This window comes from Dipodomys ordii, unplaced genomic scaffold (assembly GCF_000151885.1).
Source record: "Dipodomys ordii isolate 6190 unplaced genomic scaffold, Dord_2.0 Scaffold64, whole genome shotgun sequence".
Lineage (NCBI taxonomy): Eukaryota > Metazoa > Chordata > Mammalia > Rodentia > Heteromyidae > Dipodomys > Dipodomys ordii.
The window spans coordinates 1769527-1786401 of NW_012267280.1; the positions used below are offsets into that span (position 1 = coordinate 1769527).

General features: G+C 58.4%; 1 protein-coding gene across 1 annotated transcript in view; it reads left to right on the top strand.

The window, feature by feature from the left end:
• Ankrd24 (ankyrin repeat domain 24) overlaps positions 1-16601 on the top strand; it is a 20024-nt gene extending 3423 nt beyond the window's left edge. The window contains 21 exon segments of the mRNA XM_013022643.1: positions 632-718; positions 860-990; positions 1068-1156; positions 2815-2879; positions 3580-3637; positions 5105-5175; positions 5366-5472; positions 5640-5827; positions 6393-6421; positions 6758-6838; positions 6961-7068; positions 7691-7735; positions 7816-7914; positions 9544-9616; positions 9857-9963; positions 10052-11484; positions 11486-11618; positions 12524-12691; positions 15623-15748; positions 16183-16248; positions 16443-16601. Coding sequence (XP_012878097.1) covers positions 632-718; positions 860-990; positions 1068-1156; positions 2815-2879; positions 3580-3637; positions 5105-5175; positions 5366-5472; positions 5640-5827; positions 6393-6421; positions 6758-6838; positions 6961-7068; positions 7691-7735; positions 7816-7914; positions 9544-9616; positions 9857-9963; positions 10052-11484; positions 11486-11618; positions 12524-12691; positions 15623-15748; positions 16183-16248; positions 16443-16520 — 3342 coding nt within the window. The 3' untranslated portion in view covers positions 16521-16601.
• The last annotated feature ends 274 nt before the right edge of the window (positions 16602-16875 follow it).

Consider the following 16875-nt stretch of genomic DNA (forward strand, 5'->3'; position numbering starts at 1 on the left):
CCCCCACCCACACCCCCAGACCCGGATGCCCGCAGACGCGGGGCGGGGGGGGGGCGCGGGCTTTGGGGGACAGATGCGAAGTTTGGGGACGCTGTGTGGAGGCCGCCCCGAGGCCGGGGAGGGGGTGACGCTCAGGACACTGTGGGGACCCGATGTGGGGCCCGCGGGGGGGGCCTGGGCCTGGGAGCCCGGCGGGAGCACCTGGCAGACTTTGGGGAGGCCCTTTCCCTGGGCCGAGGACTCGGGGTGCGGGGATCCGGGCACTTGCGGGCTTTGGGGGAGAGGTTCTGGAAGGCTTTCCAGGCGGCAGCCTCTGTGCACAGGCCTCGGGGCCCTGGGGGACAGGGTGGCCCTTCGCTTGGAAGGACAGACGGCAGAGGGGCGTCGGGGGCAGAGAAGGCTCTAGAAGGTGGCTTGGAAGGACTTGTGGCTGGGTTTGCTGGAGGAAGTGTTAGATCCGGGGGACATAGCATTTATTTTGCGAAGAGGGGCTCATGCCAATGGGTGATGCTGCTGGTGGGCTTGGGGTGGACCCCTGGGGCGAGGGCCTGGGGGCACAAAATTGGGAAGACACTATCTCAGGCTCCCCCCCGGGCCCAGGACCACCTCCCCCTCCCCCTCCCCCCCACAGCTTCGGCTCAGCCCCACCGACCTCGGCTCCTGCCCGCCCTGCGGCCCCTGCCCCATCCCGAAGCCCCCAGCCAGAGGCAGGCGCCAGGCAAGTGCCAGGGGCGGGCGGTGAGAGCCGGGAGCCCGCCCCGTGTGCCGGGGGGTGTGGGGGGAGGGTGGGGTGGGGATCCGGGAGAGGGCAGCAGCCCACCAGACCCTCCCCCACACCCCCCCTGGATGGATCCTGCAGGGCCAGGACTGGACCAAAAGTGACCAGCGGCTGCTGCAGGCAGTGGAGAACGGCGACCCTGCCCAGGTGGCTGCGCTTCTCGCCCGCAAGGGCCTGGTGCCCACTAAGCTGGACCCCGAGGGCAAGTCTGCGTGAGTGCCCACAAGCAGGGGTGGGGATGGCCGGGCCAGGCTCCTGCTCTGGCTGACCGCTGACCTCTGACCTCTAGCTTCCACCTGGCAGCCATGAGGGGAGCAGCCAGCTGCTTGGAGGTGATGCTGACACAGGGCGCCAATGTGATGAGCACCGACGGAGCAGGTACTGCAGCCAGCCCGGGGATGGGGGCGCAGGGGAGGGGAGAGGGGGAATCCAGTGCTCAGGGCCAGGTTCAAGGCCCCTGCATCAGAAGGGAGTTGTCCCCATTGTCCTTGGGGCCGGGCACAGGGAAGAGGCCGCCTGGTGTCTGAGGATGGACACCATGGCTAGCACGATGGCCAATTGTGGATGAGGAAATGGGTGAGACGCAGGGTTCGAGGAATAAGGGAGTATCTGCAGACTGGCGGGGGGGGGGAGTATCTGAGAAAGTGGCCAAGGCAGAGGACAAACCTGAGATTCCCTCCAGCAGCAGCCTGATAATAAAGTGGACCAACACTTGAAAGCACTGTTCAGGTCAGGCTTCTAGTGCCACCATGTGGTCAGCGGAGAGCAACTGAATTGGAGAGTACCTGGAGTCAACAGGAGTAGCTGGGCAGGGTGGCGGAGTAGCTGGGCTGGGAGGGGAGTAGCTGGGCAGGGTGGCGGAGTAGCTGGGCTGGGAGGGGAGTAGCTGGGTTGGGAGGGGAGTAGCTGGGCTGGGAGGGGAGTAGCTGGGCTGAATGGGGTGGGGGAGGGGTTGAGGTCAGGAGACTTAACAGGTTGAGTGTGGCAGATACTGAGGAGAGCTGGCTTGGGTATGGAGAGTATCAGCAACTTTGTGAGTAGCTGGGAAAAAAGGAGAGTCTGACATGGGTGCTGGCAGCTCACGCCTGTCATCCCTGCCATTCAAGAGGCTGAGATCTGAGGATCAAGGTCCAAAGCCAGCCCAGGCAGGAAAGTCCGTGAGACTCTTATCTCTAATCAACAAAAAGCTGGTAGAGCCTGAGCATTGAGTAGACAATGCCCAGTTCCTGAGTTCAAGCCCCAGTAACAGCACGTGTGCACGCGTGCGCACACACACACACACTCACACACACACACACACACACACACACACACTAAACCAAACAAAAAGGACAGCCAGGCTCAGGTGGCTGTCATCCTAGCGACTCAGGAGGTTGAGATCTGAGGATCACGGTTCAAAGCCAACACAGACAGGAGAGACCGTGAGACTCTGGTCTCCAATTGACCACCAGAAAACCAGAAGTGGTGCTGTGGCTCAAGTGGTAGAGTGCTAGCCTTGAGTACAAAAATCTCAGGAACAGTGCCCAAGCCCTGAGTTCAAGCCCCATGACTTACAAAAACAAACACAAACCAAAAAGCAGAATTATGATAGCTGAAATAATTGAGAAATAATAGAGATGAGATGAATGGCCAATGGGAAGCTGGCTCAGCTTGGCATATGGGTATAGCCATGTCTGAAGCTCCAGGGCTACAGGTGAAGCAGACAAGGCCCAAGGAGTAGCTGGGGTTGTAAAGTATCAATAGGACAGAATTGGCTGGTGGAGGAACATGGTATGCAAGTGAGCATGCGCAGACAGACCGCTATGGCCCACAGGGGGCAAAGCCAGTGCATTGGGTGGGGTGAGTAGAGTAGCTTGGGCCTGGGGAGTAGCTGGGGGGAATGGGAGCTGGGGACTGGGAAGTCTCTGGCTGGAGAGAGTAGCTTAGTTTTGAGAAGCAGTTGTGGAGAGGAGACTTGGAAAGTCATCCCAGGCATGGGGAGTAGCTGGGGGTGCCTGGAGCAGCCTGCATTCCCATGCTCCTCCTCTTCCTTTCAGGTTACAATGCCCTCCACCTGGCTGCCAAGTATGGGCACCCACAGTGTCTCAAGCTGCTGCTACAGGTCATTTGATGTGTGTGCACGTGTGCTGGTGCTTGGGCTTGAACTCGGGGCTTCACCCTCTGCCTCAGCTTTCTCTGCTATTTATTTATTCACTTATCTGTTGTTCCAGTTGTGGGGCTTGAACTCGTGGCCTGGGTGCTGTCCTTTTGCTTTTTCCCCCTTCTTTTGCTCAAGGCTGGAGCTCTACCATGTGAGCCACAGCTTTGGGGTGGTGAACTGGAGTCTCACAGACTTTCCCCGCTTAGGCTGGCTTCAGACCATGAGCCTTAGATCTCAGCCTTCTCCAGTAGCTAGGAGTGCAGGCGTGTCTGGATTCACGTACTTTGTTTTGCAACCTCAGATACTCCCTGAGTCCCAGATACTCCCGTGGCTCCCACTACGGCAGAGCCCAGCGAGTTTCAAATCTCCCGTCCTCAAATCTCCCCTCTTACATCCTCATATGCGCTGGGCCACTTCACCCTGAACCCCAGTGGCTCCCAAGACCAGCTTTCCCCAGCTCAGTTTTCCCCCAAGGCCACTCAGAGTGTCCAGCTTCTCCCCAACCACCAGCTACTCCCCTCACTATCTACTATATCATGACAGCCGAGCATCTATTGGGGGTCTGTGACATGAATGCCTAGTGGCCACCCTAGGGGCCGAGTGGTCTTGGAACATCCAGGACGGGTGGCCTCTCTTCATGTTACCTGCCTCCCCTTCCCAGGCCTCCTGCGTGGTGGACGTGGAGGACAGCAGCGGGTGGACGGCCCTTCATCATGCAGGTGGGTGCAGTCGGTCCCTCCATGGATGGAGAGCACCAGGAACCTGGCACAGCTTAAACTCTGGCCACCCTTTGAACCAAGGGCTGTTTCCCCCTTGATAGAGTGTAGGTTTAATTCTCCCCCGCCCACCCCCTCTTTGGTGGTGGTGGGGGCGGGGGGCTTGAACTCAGGGCCTGGACTGTCCCTGAGTTCCTTTGCTCAAAGCTAGAGCTCTACCACATTGAATCACAGCACCACTTCTGGTTTTCTGGTGGTGCATTGGAGATAAGAGGCTCACAGACTTTCTTTACTAGGCTGGCTTTGAACTGTGATCCTTCCATCTCAGCCTCCTGGGTAGCTCGGGTGGCAGGCCTGAGCCACCAATGCCCAGTGAGTTTAAACTGTTTTGAAAGAACGGCTGGAAATCCAGAGGCTCAGCCTGATAGGACTGTCCTCCTGTCAATCATCTGAGATAGACTCCACTTCCAAGAGAAGGGCGGGCACCGGCCAGCCCAGACAGAGCTTACCGGATGCTTTTCCTGGGGGAAATAACAAAATTGGGTTCAAACGTCCTGAGTTGGCATTTGCTGCCCCCTAGTGGTGACATGCCCCTGCGTCCAACACGGAGGCTTCTTGTTATTTAATGTTATTTCCTTGAAGGTTTTTCAGCCATGGTCTCCCTCTGTAGCCTAAACTGACCTGGCACCTGGGATCTTCCCTCCTCCACCTTCTAAATGCTGGGATTACAGGCATGCACGACCACACTTGCCCCTCTTCCTCTTTCTTGGAACCTCATTTTTAAACGTTTCTTATCTGACAAGTATTGCTCCTAGTGTTGGGGTTCTTTCTGGCAGAGACTACAATTCCTTACTCTCTCGGGTCCATATTGGATGGAATAGGGCATTCTCATGATATCTGATTTTAATGTGCTGCAATTTGAGCCAGGCACCAGTGGCACACGCCTGTACACCTAGCTACTTTAGGAGGCTGAAATCTGAGGACTCACAGTTCACAGCCAGCTCAGGCATGAAAGTCCATGAGATTGTTTTTTTTTTTTTTTTGGTTGGTCGTGGGGCCTGGGCGCTGCCCCTCAGCTCTTCAGCTCAAGGCGAGTGCTCTACCACTTGAACCACAGCGCCGCTTCTGGTTTTCTAGTGATTTATTGGAGATAAGACTCTCACGGACTTTCCTGCTCAGGCTGGGTTTGGACCAAGATACTCAGATCTCAGCCTCCTGAGTAGGTAGGATGACAGGCGGGAGCCACCAGCGCCCGGTGTCCATGAGATTCTTATCTCCAATTAACCACCAAAAAAGCTGGGAGTGGAGCTGTGACTCCAATGGTAGAGCACCAGCCTTGAGCAAAAGAGCAAAAGGCCAGCCCCCAGGCCTTGAGTTCAAGCCCTAGGACCAGCACACACACACAGAAGCCCGCCAAGGTGGAAGGCAGGGCTCTCTCTAGCGCTCTCTCTTCCCTCTTCTTCTCCCCAGCGGCTGGTGGCTGCCTGTCTTGCTCAGAGCTACTCTGTTCATTCAAGGCGCATCTGAACCCCCGAGATCGGGTGAGCTCCTGAGGCCTCTTGGGGGGGGTGTGTGTGTGGCAAAAATGGCCCTGCTCTTAATACATGCTGTCACCGAGTGGCAGGGTCCTTTTACAAAGTTCTGGGGGGTGAGATCCAGGGTGGCTCGACCCCCCAAAGGTCAATTACTCATTCTACCTCTCCCCTCCTCTCCCCCCCCCACTCCACCCAGTCGGGCGCAACCCCCCTCATCCTAGCTGCTCAGATGTGTCACACCGATCTGTGCCGCCTCCTCCTGCAACGGGGGGCTGCCGCAAATGACCAAGACCTGCAGGGCAGGTGAGCACCTCCCCTCTCCACACATCTGTCCCGTGTGCTGTGTGACCTGCGGAAAGTGTCTTAACCTCTCTGAGTGGGGGAATGTCTTCAGTGCGCTTCTCCTCCCAGCTTGGGTGAGGGACCTTGGACATGTCCTCACCTCCACAGGGGTTCCTTTTCTCCAACAGGACGGCCCTGATGCTGGCCTGTGAGGGGGCCAGCCCCGAAACGGTGGAGGTGCTGCTTCAGGGCGGGGCCCAGACGGGCATCACAGATGCACTAGGCCAGGATGCGGCTCATTATGGTGCCCGGGTGGGGGACAAACTCATCCTACACCTTCTCCAGGAGGCGGTCCAGCGCCCCTCGCCACCCAGTGGTAATGCAACCCCTTCCTCTCACTCATTCCTGTAGTTTCTAACACCTCCCAACCTTTTCCCCATTGTGGACAGTTTCAAGGTACCCCAGTGTGCTGTTACAGGAAGTTTCACAGTGCTTTCAAGTGCCATGAGCATTTAGACTGGTCCAAGACTCCAGTGTGATCTCCCAGGCCATCTTTATTCTAAGAAGTGGCAGCCATGCTGGCCCCCAGTGACAAGTGCCACCATCCCGCCTGTGTCTCCCCCCCGCACCCCTCCCTCTGAGTTTCTAGGCCCTTTCCTTCATTCTGCCAACCCTGGATCCTTAAAATTCCTGACACTGGGGCCAGGCGTGGTGACACACTCCTGTAATCCCAGCCCTTGGGAGGCCTTGGCAGGGAAGCTGGAGAGATCTAGACCGGCCTGGTCTCCATAGCGAGACCCCAGTCCCCACAATTAAGTAGCCATCCCCGGTTCTTGGGAAATAGGGAGCCCCTCTCTCCCCAAGTGCGCTTCCTTCAGCTGGGGTGAAGGGGTCCTCCCAGCGGATGCCTGATGCTGCCTCTCTGTCCTCTCGCCCCCCAGAGCTTGACTCAGGAGAGGCGTCATCTCAGGTACGGGGCCCTTGAACCCCACTCCCTGTCCTTTCCGCATTCTCTGACCGGAGATGAATGCCCAGGGGTTCAGGATCCGGTGGGGTATGCTGCCCCCATGTGGCACCCACGGGTACTGCAACACTGCTCCGTCTGGGTGGGAGCTGGGGACAGAGGAGACCATGGCTGGTGTGTGTTGGGGGGAGGTCGGGGTGTTGTCTTCCTTGAGGGGGACCTGGTTAGACAGTGCCCAGGAAGTCAGGGCGCAGCTGGGGTGGTTCTGACTGTGGGTTCATCAAGGGGGGGGATGCCGCTCTGCCTACCACGTGTCCGCTTTATCCTCTGCCCCTCCCCTAGAACTCGGTGTCCAGCCAAGAAAAGCGGGGGGCTGCCAAGAAGCGGAAGGCACCCCAGCCTCCTGCCAGCATTCCTGTGCCGGTGAGGGGTGGGTCCTGACTGTGGGGGAGGAGGAGGAGGATCCCCTGAAACCAGGACAGGGCACAGGCCAGGGGTGCCGTCTAACGGGAGTGCCCCCCACCCTCCCACTGGGGAGGGGACAGGACGACCGCGAAGCCTACGAGGAGATCGTGCGCCTGCGGCAGGAGAGAGGCCGCCTCCTGCAGAAGATCCGGGGCCTGGAGCAGCACAAGGAGCGCAGGAGGCCGGAGGTGGGCCGGCAGCAGAGACCCGGGCCGGGGGGGGGGGGACTTCCTTTACTCCCCCCTCCCTTCCCCATGCTGCGCCCGCCCCGCCAAGTGCCAGCCAGGCTCACAGTAGATGCCTTGAGTGAACCCGAGTCAGCGAGTGACTTCATGATTTGGCTCAAAGCCGGCACTGGGTAAAAACAAAAATCCAACCAGTAGGCTCAGGGCGCCGGTGGCTCATGCCTGTCATCCTAACTACTCAGGAGGCTGAGATCTGAGGATCATGGTTCAAAGCCAGCCTTGGGGGGGGGTGTGTGGAGGAAAGTCCATGAGACACTTAACCACCAAAAAGCCAGTAACTGAGCCGTAGCTCAAGTGGTAGAGCTCTGGCTTTGAGTGAAAAAGCTCAGGGGCAGCACCTAGGCCCTGGGTTCAAACCCTAGGATGGGCGCACATGTGCGTGCGCGTGCACACACACACACACACACACCAACAACAGGGGGAAAGCCCGAAGAAAACAGCAGACTCTGAACAGTAGTGAGTGCCCAGGCCATTGGTCAGGCTTGGCACCCATCTGTGGTTGGAGCTTGGGCGCGGAGGACCCCCAGCGGGGATCCAGCCCCGTCTCCCCCTTCCTTCCCTGCAGCCCCTCGAGCCAGAAGCCAGCTCGGTGCACAGCCTGGAGAGACAGGTAGGGCAGGACTCCCACCTGACCTGGGTGGTGTCTCCTCCCAGAGGTGGCTGAGCCCCCCTCCCCCCCCCCACGTGCAGGTGCAGGAGCTGCAGCAGCTGCTGGCAGAAAAGCAAGAGGAGAAGGAGAGTCTGGGACGGGAGGTGGAGAGTTTGCAGAGCAGGCTGTCCCTGCTGGAGGTGGGCAGCCAGGGGGCGTGGCCGAGCCGGGGAGGGGCGTGGCCGAGCCGGGGGGCGGGGCAACTTCGGGGTTGGGTTAGAACGTAAGGGCGGGGCAGAACCAGAGAGGGGCGGGCCCAAGCAAGTACTGGGCAGGGCTGGAATGGGGAAGAGGCAGGGCCTCGTCGACTAGGGGCGGGGCTAAGCCCTGGAGGGGCGGAGTCCAGGGCGGGGCTAGGTCAGTGTAGGAAAGAACTAGGGGCGGGTGGGTGGAGCAAGTATTGGGCTAAGGCAGGGACTTAGCCAGGCCTAAGCAGGGGTTCATCAAAAGTTAAGGGGCCTGGTTGTTCAGGGGTGCCCCATGGCCCAGGGGAGGAGTCATCCAGAGATGGGTGGGTCTAGCACTTGGTCTACCCACAAGTCCGTGTGGGCACAACATGCAAACACAAGGGTGCTGGTACACTCACAACACACATTCATAGCACAACCAGGTACAGATGGTAGATTAGGGCTGGGAATGTGGCTTAGGGGTAGAGCACTTGCCTAGCATGCTTGAAGCCTTGGGTTCCATTCCTCAGTACCACATAAGCAGAAAAAGCTGCAAGTATGCTGGGCGCCGGTGGCTGATGCCTGCCATCTTAACTACTCAGGAGGCTGAGATATGAGGATCGTGGTTCAAAGCCAGCCCGGGCAGGAAACTCTGTGAAACCGCCGGAAAACTGGAAGTGGTGCTGTGGCTCAAGTGGTAGAGCGCTCACCTTGAGCTGGAGAGCTGAGGGACAGCGTCCAGGCCCAGAGTTCAAGCCCCACAACCAACAAAAACAAAAAACAAATGGTAGCTTAACACACAAGCTGATAATCCTGCACTTTCACACCACACCTGTGTGCAGTTCCACACAACTGTGTAGCCACACGCCCTGCCAAGACCCTCCTGTCTGTAGAGAACACGCCCGGCCATGAAGTTGAGACCTGCAGACCCGCACATGTTATTATTATATGTACACACAAATCACCATATAAGCAATTTGTGCAGCTCAGTGGCTAAACACACTAAACAACCCTGTTAAAAATGGGCACACACCAGGCAGGGCGTGATAGCTCATGCCTGTAACCCCAGCACTCAGGAGGAAAGGCAGAAGGTTTGGGGTTCAGGCTGTAGAGCAAGACTTGATCTTCAAAAGACATGGCAGGGCTGGGAAGGTGGCTCAGTGGTAGAGCGCTTACCTTACATGCTCAAGGCCCTGGGTTCGATTCCTCAGCACCACATAAGCAAAAAGAAAAAAGCTGGAAGTGGCGCTGTGGCTCAAGTGGTAGAGCACTAGCTTTGAGCTGAAGAGCTGAGGGACAGCGCCCAGGCCCAGAGTTCAGGCCCCACGACCGGAACCCCCCCAAAAAGACATGGCAACTCCACAGGATCCCATGTTATTTGGGGGGGACCATAAAACTGAGGTGCAGCTCAGTGGTGAGAATGGCCAGCACCACAAAAATAGCTGGGGGGACCTGGTATGTGCCCCATAAATAGGAACCCAGGGGTGGGGGGGTGCTGTAGGTGCATGGGTTCCTTAGTTCTTTCTAGAGTCTTGGGGGGTGACAGGTTAGTAGGGAGCAGGACCCCCAGCTGGAATCTGTCTCCTGCCCCCCCTCCTCCAGAATGAGCGAGAGAACACGAGCTACGACGTGTCTACCCTACAGGACGAAGAGGGGGACCTGCCTGATGCATCTGGTGAACCTCCCCTGTCCCCCACTCCTCCCCCTAGAAGCTCCTGATGATCTGGTCCTGGAACACCCCCTGCCTGCCCAGGATGGGAGCTTTTGGGGTGCTGGGAAGTGGGGGGGTTCATGAGCCATTCATTCCCCCTTGCTGAGCCAGTCCTGGGGACCCCAACACGCGTCTCTAGACTCCCTGTCCCAGTGCCCTCTGGCTTGGACCCCCAGCCTGACTGTGACCCCCGCCCCCCGCCAGGGGCCGAGGCTCTGCTGAGCCCGTCGGCTCGGGGCCTCCTGGCCTCGCTGCAGGAGCAGGTGGCTGAGCTCACCAGGCAGAACCAGGAGCTGATGGAGAAGGTGCAGGTGGGTCAGCCGGGGTCACGCTGGGCAGAGGCCGCGGCGAGGCCGTCCTCCGCCCCCTACCCCGCCTGATCGCACGCTTCGCCCCCAGATCCTGGAGGACTTCGAGAAGGAGGATGTGCAGGTGGAGGCGAACGGCGCCCCCGAGGTCATCCCGCTGCTGCTGTACGACTCCCTCCGCGCCGAGTTCGACCAGCTCCGGAGGCAGCATGCCGAGGCCCTGCGGAGGCTGGAGCAGCAGGAGGCTCCAAAGAACCCCGGAGGCCACGATGAGGCAGCCCAGGAGGAGGACAGGGACGGGGGAGCCAAGACCCCCCAAAAGAGGCCTTCCAGCACAGGGCTAAATGGCACCGTGTCTCCAGAAAGCCAAGTTAATGGAACCGCGGATGAGGAGACGGCTGGAGTTGAAGCCACAGAAACCACCACATTGGAAATAGCATCCACGAATCCCGAGGCCACTGAAACCAAACGCGCAGACACAGAGGTCGCAGGAACACCAGGGGACGGAGCCCAGGCTGTGGAAACAAAAGCCACAGGGGCTGAGATCCTAGACGGGAAGATGGCAGAAACAGAGAACACGGGCATCAAGGCCACAGGAGCCGAGGCCACTGAAGCAGAGGCCACAAACCCCAATGCAAATCCTGTAGCAGCAGAGGTCAAGAGACTGGGCGACGTGGAAGCTGAGGGACTGGGGACAGGCGCCACCAACAGTGAGGCCATGAGAGCAGAGGCCACGGATGCGGAGGCCACGGATGCAGAGGCCACGGCTCCAGAGGTCCCTGCGGGTCCTGTCCTGCACCCTGGGGCTGCCGAGGCATCGGAGAAGCTGCAGGCCGAGCTGGAGAGCAGGATCCGAGGCTTGGAAGAGGCTCTCCGGCAGCGAGAGCGGGAGGCGGCCGCCGAGCTGGAGGCAGCCCGCGGCAAATGTGAGGCCGCAGAGGCCGAGGCTGGCCGGCTGCGGGCGCGGGTACGCGAGGCCGAGGGCAGTGGGGCCGGCGGGGGCAGCGGCGGCGGTGACACTGTCCAGCTGCGGGCGGCCCTGGAGCAGGCCCGGGAGGACCTGCGAGGCCGAGACTCCCGCCTGCGGGAGCTGGAGGCAGCCGTTGCCCAGCTGGACGAGGCCCGGGCCGGCCGGCTGCTGGCCGAGGAGGAGGCCAGGGGCTTGCGGGCCGAGCTGGCCCGGCGGGAGGAGATGCGTCTGGAGCAGAGCCGGGAGCTGGAGGTGCTGCGGGAACAGCTGGCCACGGCCAGGGCCGCGGGGGAGAAGCAGCGAGCTGCAGCCGCTGAGCTGGGCGAAGCCAAGGCCGCCGCCGAGGCCCGGGCCACCGAGCTGGCCACGGCGTGCGAGGAGGCCCGGCGCGGGCTGGCCGAGCTGCGGGAGGCGTCCGAGGCTCTGCGCCAGGCCTCGGTGCCCGCGGCTGAGCACCGCCGGCTGCAGGAGGAGGCGCTGGAGCTGCGGGGCCGGGCGGCCAGCCTGGAGCAGGAGGTGGTGGCCACGGGCAAGGAGGCCGCCCGGCTGCGCGCGGCGCACGGGCAGCGTGGCGCGCTCCGAGCACGAGCAGGTGGTGGGCGCGCTGCAGGCCGACGTGGCCCGGCTGCAGGGCCAGCTGGAGGACCTGGGGCGCCGGCACGAGAAGACAAGCGCGGAGGTCTTCCAGGTGAGGGATCCCCACACACACACACCCCACCCCGGGCCTTGCTGGCTCACCCGGAGGCCTGGGGCAGGGCCTGGATGTGTTCTGTGGATGCTGGGCCCTCTGGGGCTGGAACTCTGGGCCTGGGCGCTGTCCCTCGGCTCTTCAGCTCAAGGTGAACGCTGTATCTCTTGAGCCACAGCGCCACTTCCTGTTTTCTGAGTGGTTAATTGGAGAGAAGAGTCTCCCGGACTTTCCTGCTTGGGCTGGCTTCAAGCTGTGATCCTCAGATCTCAGCCTCCTGAGTAGCTGGGATGACAGGCATCATCCCAGAAATGTTTTACATCCCAGCACCCAGAACTGTTTTATATTTTGAAGGAAGAAATCTACAAGGACTAGAGGGGTGGTAGAGTGTCTGCTTGTCAAGCCTGAGGCCCTGAGTTCAAAATACCCCGGTACTACCAAAAGTGAGAGAAAGAAAAAGAAAGGAAGGAAAAAAAGGGAGGGAGGGAAGGAAGGAAGATGTCTAGAAACTTTCATATCACTGGCAGAAATAAGGACATTGGCAGCAATAGAAAAACAAGAACAAGAACAATATCACTAACTCAAACAGAGCCCTTACTGTATGTACCAGGCACTGTCCTTGGCACATTCTATGTATCTGCTTAGAATATAGTAAATGGTAGCTTTTCTTATCATCCTCATTCTCCGTATGAGGAAATGGGCACAGAAAGGTGAAGTCACTTGCCCCAAGACACACAGCATGCTATCTGGAAGTGCCCAGAAGGGTCTGTAAATCACACCCAGAACTTCCACGGGACCGAGTCCCTCCAGATGGACATGGGGTTGACTGTCCTCAGGCCAAAGCGGAAGGTTGAGAAGGAGCCCCATACATTCTGGGGGTACACACTCGTCATCTTGGACTACAGGTACAGCGTGAGGCGCTGTTAATGAAGAGTGAGCGCCATGCGGCCGAGGCTCAGCTGGCCACAGCCGAACAGCAGCTACGGGGGCTCCGAACTGAGGCGGAAAGGGCAAGGCAGGCCCAGAGCCGAGCCCAGGAGGCTCTGGACAAGGCCAAGGAGAAAGACAAAAAGGTAGGTGCCCCCCCCGCTGCAGGGTTAGGACCTCCTAGTCCCCACCAGAGCTCAGAGAGAATCTGGGTGGGTCATGAAAACTAGCCTCAGTCCCCAGCAGAAAAATCAGACAGCAGAAGAAGCAGAGGACGGGAGGGGCTCAGCTGTAGCCAACCTGGGCTGCTGCTCTTCTGGGTGGAGCGTGCATTGAGCACTTACTGTATGCCAGGCCTAGCACCTGTGCGTTCACACAGGGGAAGCCTCCAGGTCACAAATCACATTCCAATAAGAGGAAACGAGGCTCAGTGACATGAAGATACTGCTCCAGAGCCACACAGCCCGACAGTGGTATTGCCAGGGTTCGACTCCAACAACAATAAGACTGACACCTGAAACTTTAGTTACTGGGCTCACTCTTTCACCTTATTGCTTTTCTCTTCCCACAATTCTTAACATCTGAAAGCTCCTTCCTTCCTTCCTTCCTTCCTTTCTTTTTGTTGGTCATGGGGCTTGAACTTGGAACATGGGCACTGTCTCTGAACTTTTGTGTTCAAGGCCACTGCTCTACCACTTTGAGCCACAACACCACTTCCGGTTTTCTGGTGCTTCACTGTGGATAAGAGTCTTACAGACCTTTCCTGTCCAGGCTGGCTTTGAACCATGATCTTCATATCTCAGCCTCCTGAGTAGCTAGGATTATAGGCGTGAGCCACTGAGCCCCAGTTCAGTGCTACTTCCTTTATTTTTTTCAAAGATACTAGGAATTAAACCCAGGGCCACATGCTTGTAAGACATGCACCATAGCCAGGCGCCAGTGCCTCACACCTGTCATCCTAGCTACACAGGAGGCTGAGATCTGAGGATCATGGTTCAAAGCCAGCCTGGGCAGGAAAGGTCCATGAGACACTGATCTCCAATGAACCACCAGAAAACCAGAATTGGCGCTGTGGTTCAAGTGGTAGAGCATGAGCCTTGAGCTGAAGAGCTCAGGGACAGCTCCCAGGCCCAGAGTTCAAGCCCCAGGATGGACCAAAAAAAGAAAGCCCAGTACAATGTGAGCCCCGCCCCCTCCACTCAAGCCACACCCACTCACCTCAAGCCACGCCCCACTGTGGAGGGGGCACTCTGCAGCTCAAGCCACATCCCCATTGATGGAGACAGGCTTTTTCAACCGCTGGAACAATGCTTCTAGAGTTCAAGCCACGCCCCTTGGTTTGGGCCACACCTCTACCCTTGAGCGGTTCCTCCAGCCCCTTTTTGGCCTTGGTTATTTTTCCAGGTAGGGGTGTACGTTTAACGCCTGTGCCAGCTTCGACTTCATTCCGCCTGGTGTTTGTGCACAGTAGCAGAGGCACACACCACAATGTCCAGACACTGGTTGACGTGGACTGTTGTGAACTTTTAAGATACGCAAACCCTCATTCCTTGATTGAGCTCTGCCTCCCAAGTAACTAGAATCTCAGGCTTGAGCCATAATGTCTGGTTAAGCAGAAAGCATTGTTTTGTTTGGGTTTGTTTGTTTTGCCAGTCCTGGGGCTTGAACTCAGGGCCTGAGAACTATCCCTCACTTGGAGCCCCAGTGCCGCTTCCAGCTTTTTCTGTGTACATTGTACTGAGGAATCAAACCCAGGGCTTCATGCATGCTAGACAAGCACTCTACCACAGAGCCACCTTCCCAGCCCACAGAAAGCATTTTTATTCCTCTTTTCCTGATGAGCAGAGTTGGGGTTCCCATAGGTGAAGTGAAGGGCCAGTCACAAAGGCTTGTCACTGGAGAGCTGTTAAGGGGCCCAAGAGAGCTGGCTGCCTTGCTGTGTGGCCTCAGGCAGGTCACCTCACCTCTCTGAGCTCTGGCTTCTTCCTCTGTGAGTGGAGGATGAAATGGTACCTTGGTGATGGGTAATTGACAGCAAGGCCAGGCGCCAGTGTCTCACGCCTGTCACCCTAGCTACTCAGGAGGCTGAGATCTGAGGATCACGGTTCAAAGCCAGCCCGGGCAAAGAAAGTCCTTGAAGACTCTTATCTCCAATTGACCACCAGAAAAATTAGAAGTGGTGCTGGGGCTTGAGTGATGGAGCGCTCACCTTGAGCTGAAGAGCAGAGGATAGGACAGTACCCAGGCCCAGAGTTCAAGCCTCACGACCGACTCCCCAAAAACTGACAGCCGGTTCTCATTCTCAGTGCTGTGCACATCCGGGCTAGGTGATTCGGATGGGGAGAGGGGTGTGCCAGTCCCTGAAGGGGCCTGGGCAGTGATGCCTGCCCTCCCCCCAGCCATTACATGCCAGCGCCCTTGCCAGCCACCACAGCTACGCATGCGTCTGTGTCACCCTGAGGGAGCTAGTGGTCTTTATTACAATAAGGTCATTTATGAAGCACCTGCTGTGTACATGGAATCTCGGCACACCAGCAAAGCCCAGTCCTTGGGCCAGATCTGTGATTCTGACCATATGAGCCATGAGATGGGGGTGGAAAGGGCCAGGTGCTGGGGGCTCACATCTGGCATCCTGAGACCTGGGGATCACGGTTCAAAGCCAGCCCCAGCCAGGAAAGTCTGAGAGACTCTTATCTCCAAATAACCACCAGAAAACCCGAAGTGGGGCTTGAACTCTGGGCTTGGGCGCTGTCCCTGCGCTCTTCAGCTCAAGGTGAGCACTCTACCGCTTGAGTCCCTGTGAGACTCTTATCTCCAATGAACCACCAGAAAACCAGAGTTCAAGCCCCACAATTAAAAAAAAAAAGTGGGTAGGGAGCTGGGTGCTGGTGGCTCACGCCTGTCATCCTAGCTACTCAGGAGGCTGAGATCTGAGGATCATGGATCAAAGCCAGTCTGGACAGGAAAGTCCCACAGACTCGACCAGAAACTTGAACTACTCACTTTTGATCAGCTACCTCTTCTCAACCTGTGGTTCTGGAGGAGTAGGAGGCTCACTAACAGACCCCTTCCTCCAGATCACAGAATTATCCAAAGAAGTCTTCAACCTAAAGGAGGCGCTCAGAGAGCAGCCAGCAGCCCCAGCCAGTCCCGAGGTGGAGGCCCTGCGTGGCCAGGTCAGAACTCTCCAGCGGGAACTGCAGGTGAGCGCTGTGTGTCAGGAGAGGGACGGGGCGGGCAAGGTGGCGGGAGCCGTGTCCAGCACAGACAAGAACATTTCCATGCAGAGGGCGGGCGCCAATAGCTCACACCTGTCCTCCTGGCTACTCAGGAGGCTGAGATCTGAGGATCACAGTTTGAAGCCAGCTTGGTCAGGAAAGTCCCTGAGACTTTTATCTCCAGGGATCCAGCAAAAAACCCGAAGTAGAGTTGTGGCTCAAGTGGTAGAGTGCCAGGCTTGAGAAAAAAAAAATTCAGGGGCAACCTCTAGGCCTTGAATTCAAGCCTGAGAACTGACACACACACACACACACACAGAGGTGTGCAAGCAGGAAGTGATGGGCTGTTGGCACATGTGTTGTGGGGCGTGTCAGGCGGGGGTCTGGCTTTTCTGAGCACCCCTCCTCGGTGCCCGCAGGAGGCTGCCCGGGAGCACTGTGCCGTGGTGGCTTTGTACAGAACACATCTCCTGTATGCCATTCAGGTGAGCCCCGCACTGTGTGCTGACTCCACTTCGGGTACCCCGCGCCTGGGCGCACCTGACGCTGTCTGGTCCTCAGTGTCCCCTTCTGTGCAGTGGGAGGCTGACTATCTCTGTCATCGACTTGCTTGGTCTGGGGAAAGCAGGGGACTAGGCCAGGCTCTCTCTCTCTCTCTCTGCCCCTCCTTGCACCCCAGGGCCAGATGGACGAGGACGTGCAAAGGATTCTCAGCCAGATCTTACAGATGCAGAGACTGCAGGCCCAGGGCCGCTGAAGCTGCGGGACAGCCTCCCCTCAGGGCTGTGGCCCCCTCCAGACTCGCAGGGGACACGGGCTTGGCGGACCCTCACCACCACCATAGGCCAGCCTGCCTGGGGCCTTTCCTGACCGTGTCCAGCTGGCTCCATCACCCTGCTGGTCCCTGCCTAGGCTGCTCAGTGTGGCAGTCCCTCCCTCCACACGTCCCAACCAAGTCCTCACACAAGAGCGGTTGGAGAAGTAAATAAAAAATAAAATTAAAATTAAAAAAAACATTCACAGGACGCATGCGCGGATGGCCTCATTACTGGGGACAGGGCAGGGGTGGGGTGGGGTGGGCCACAGCAGGGGGACCTCCCCCGTTTCCCTCT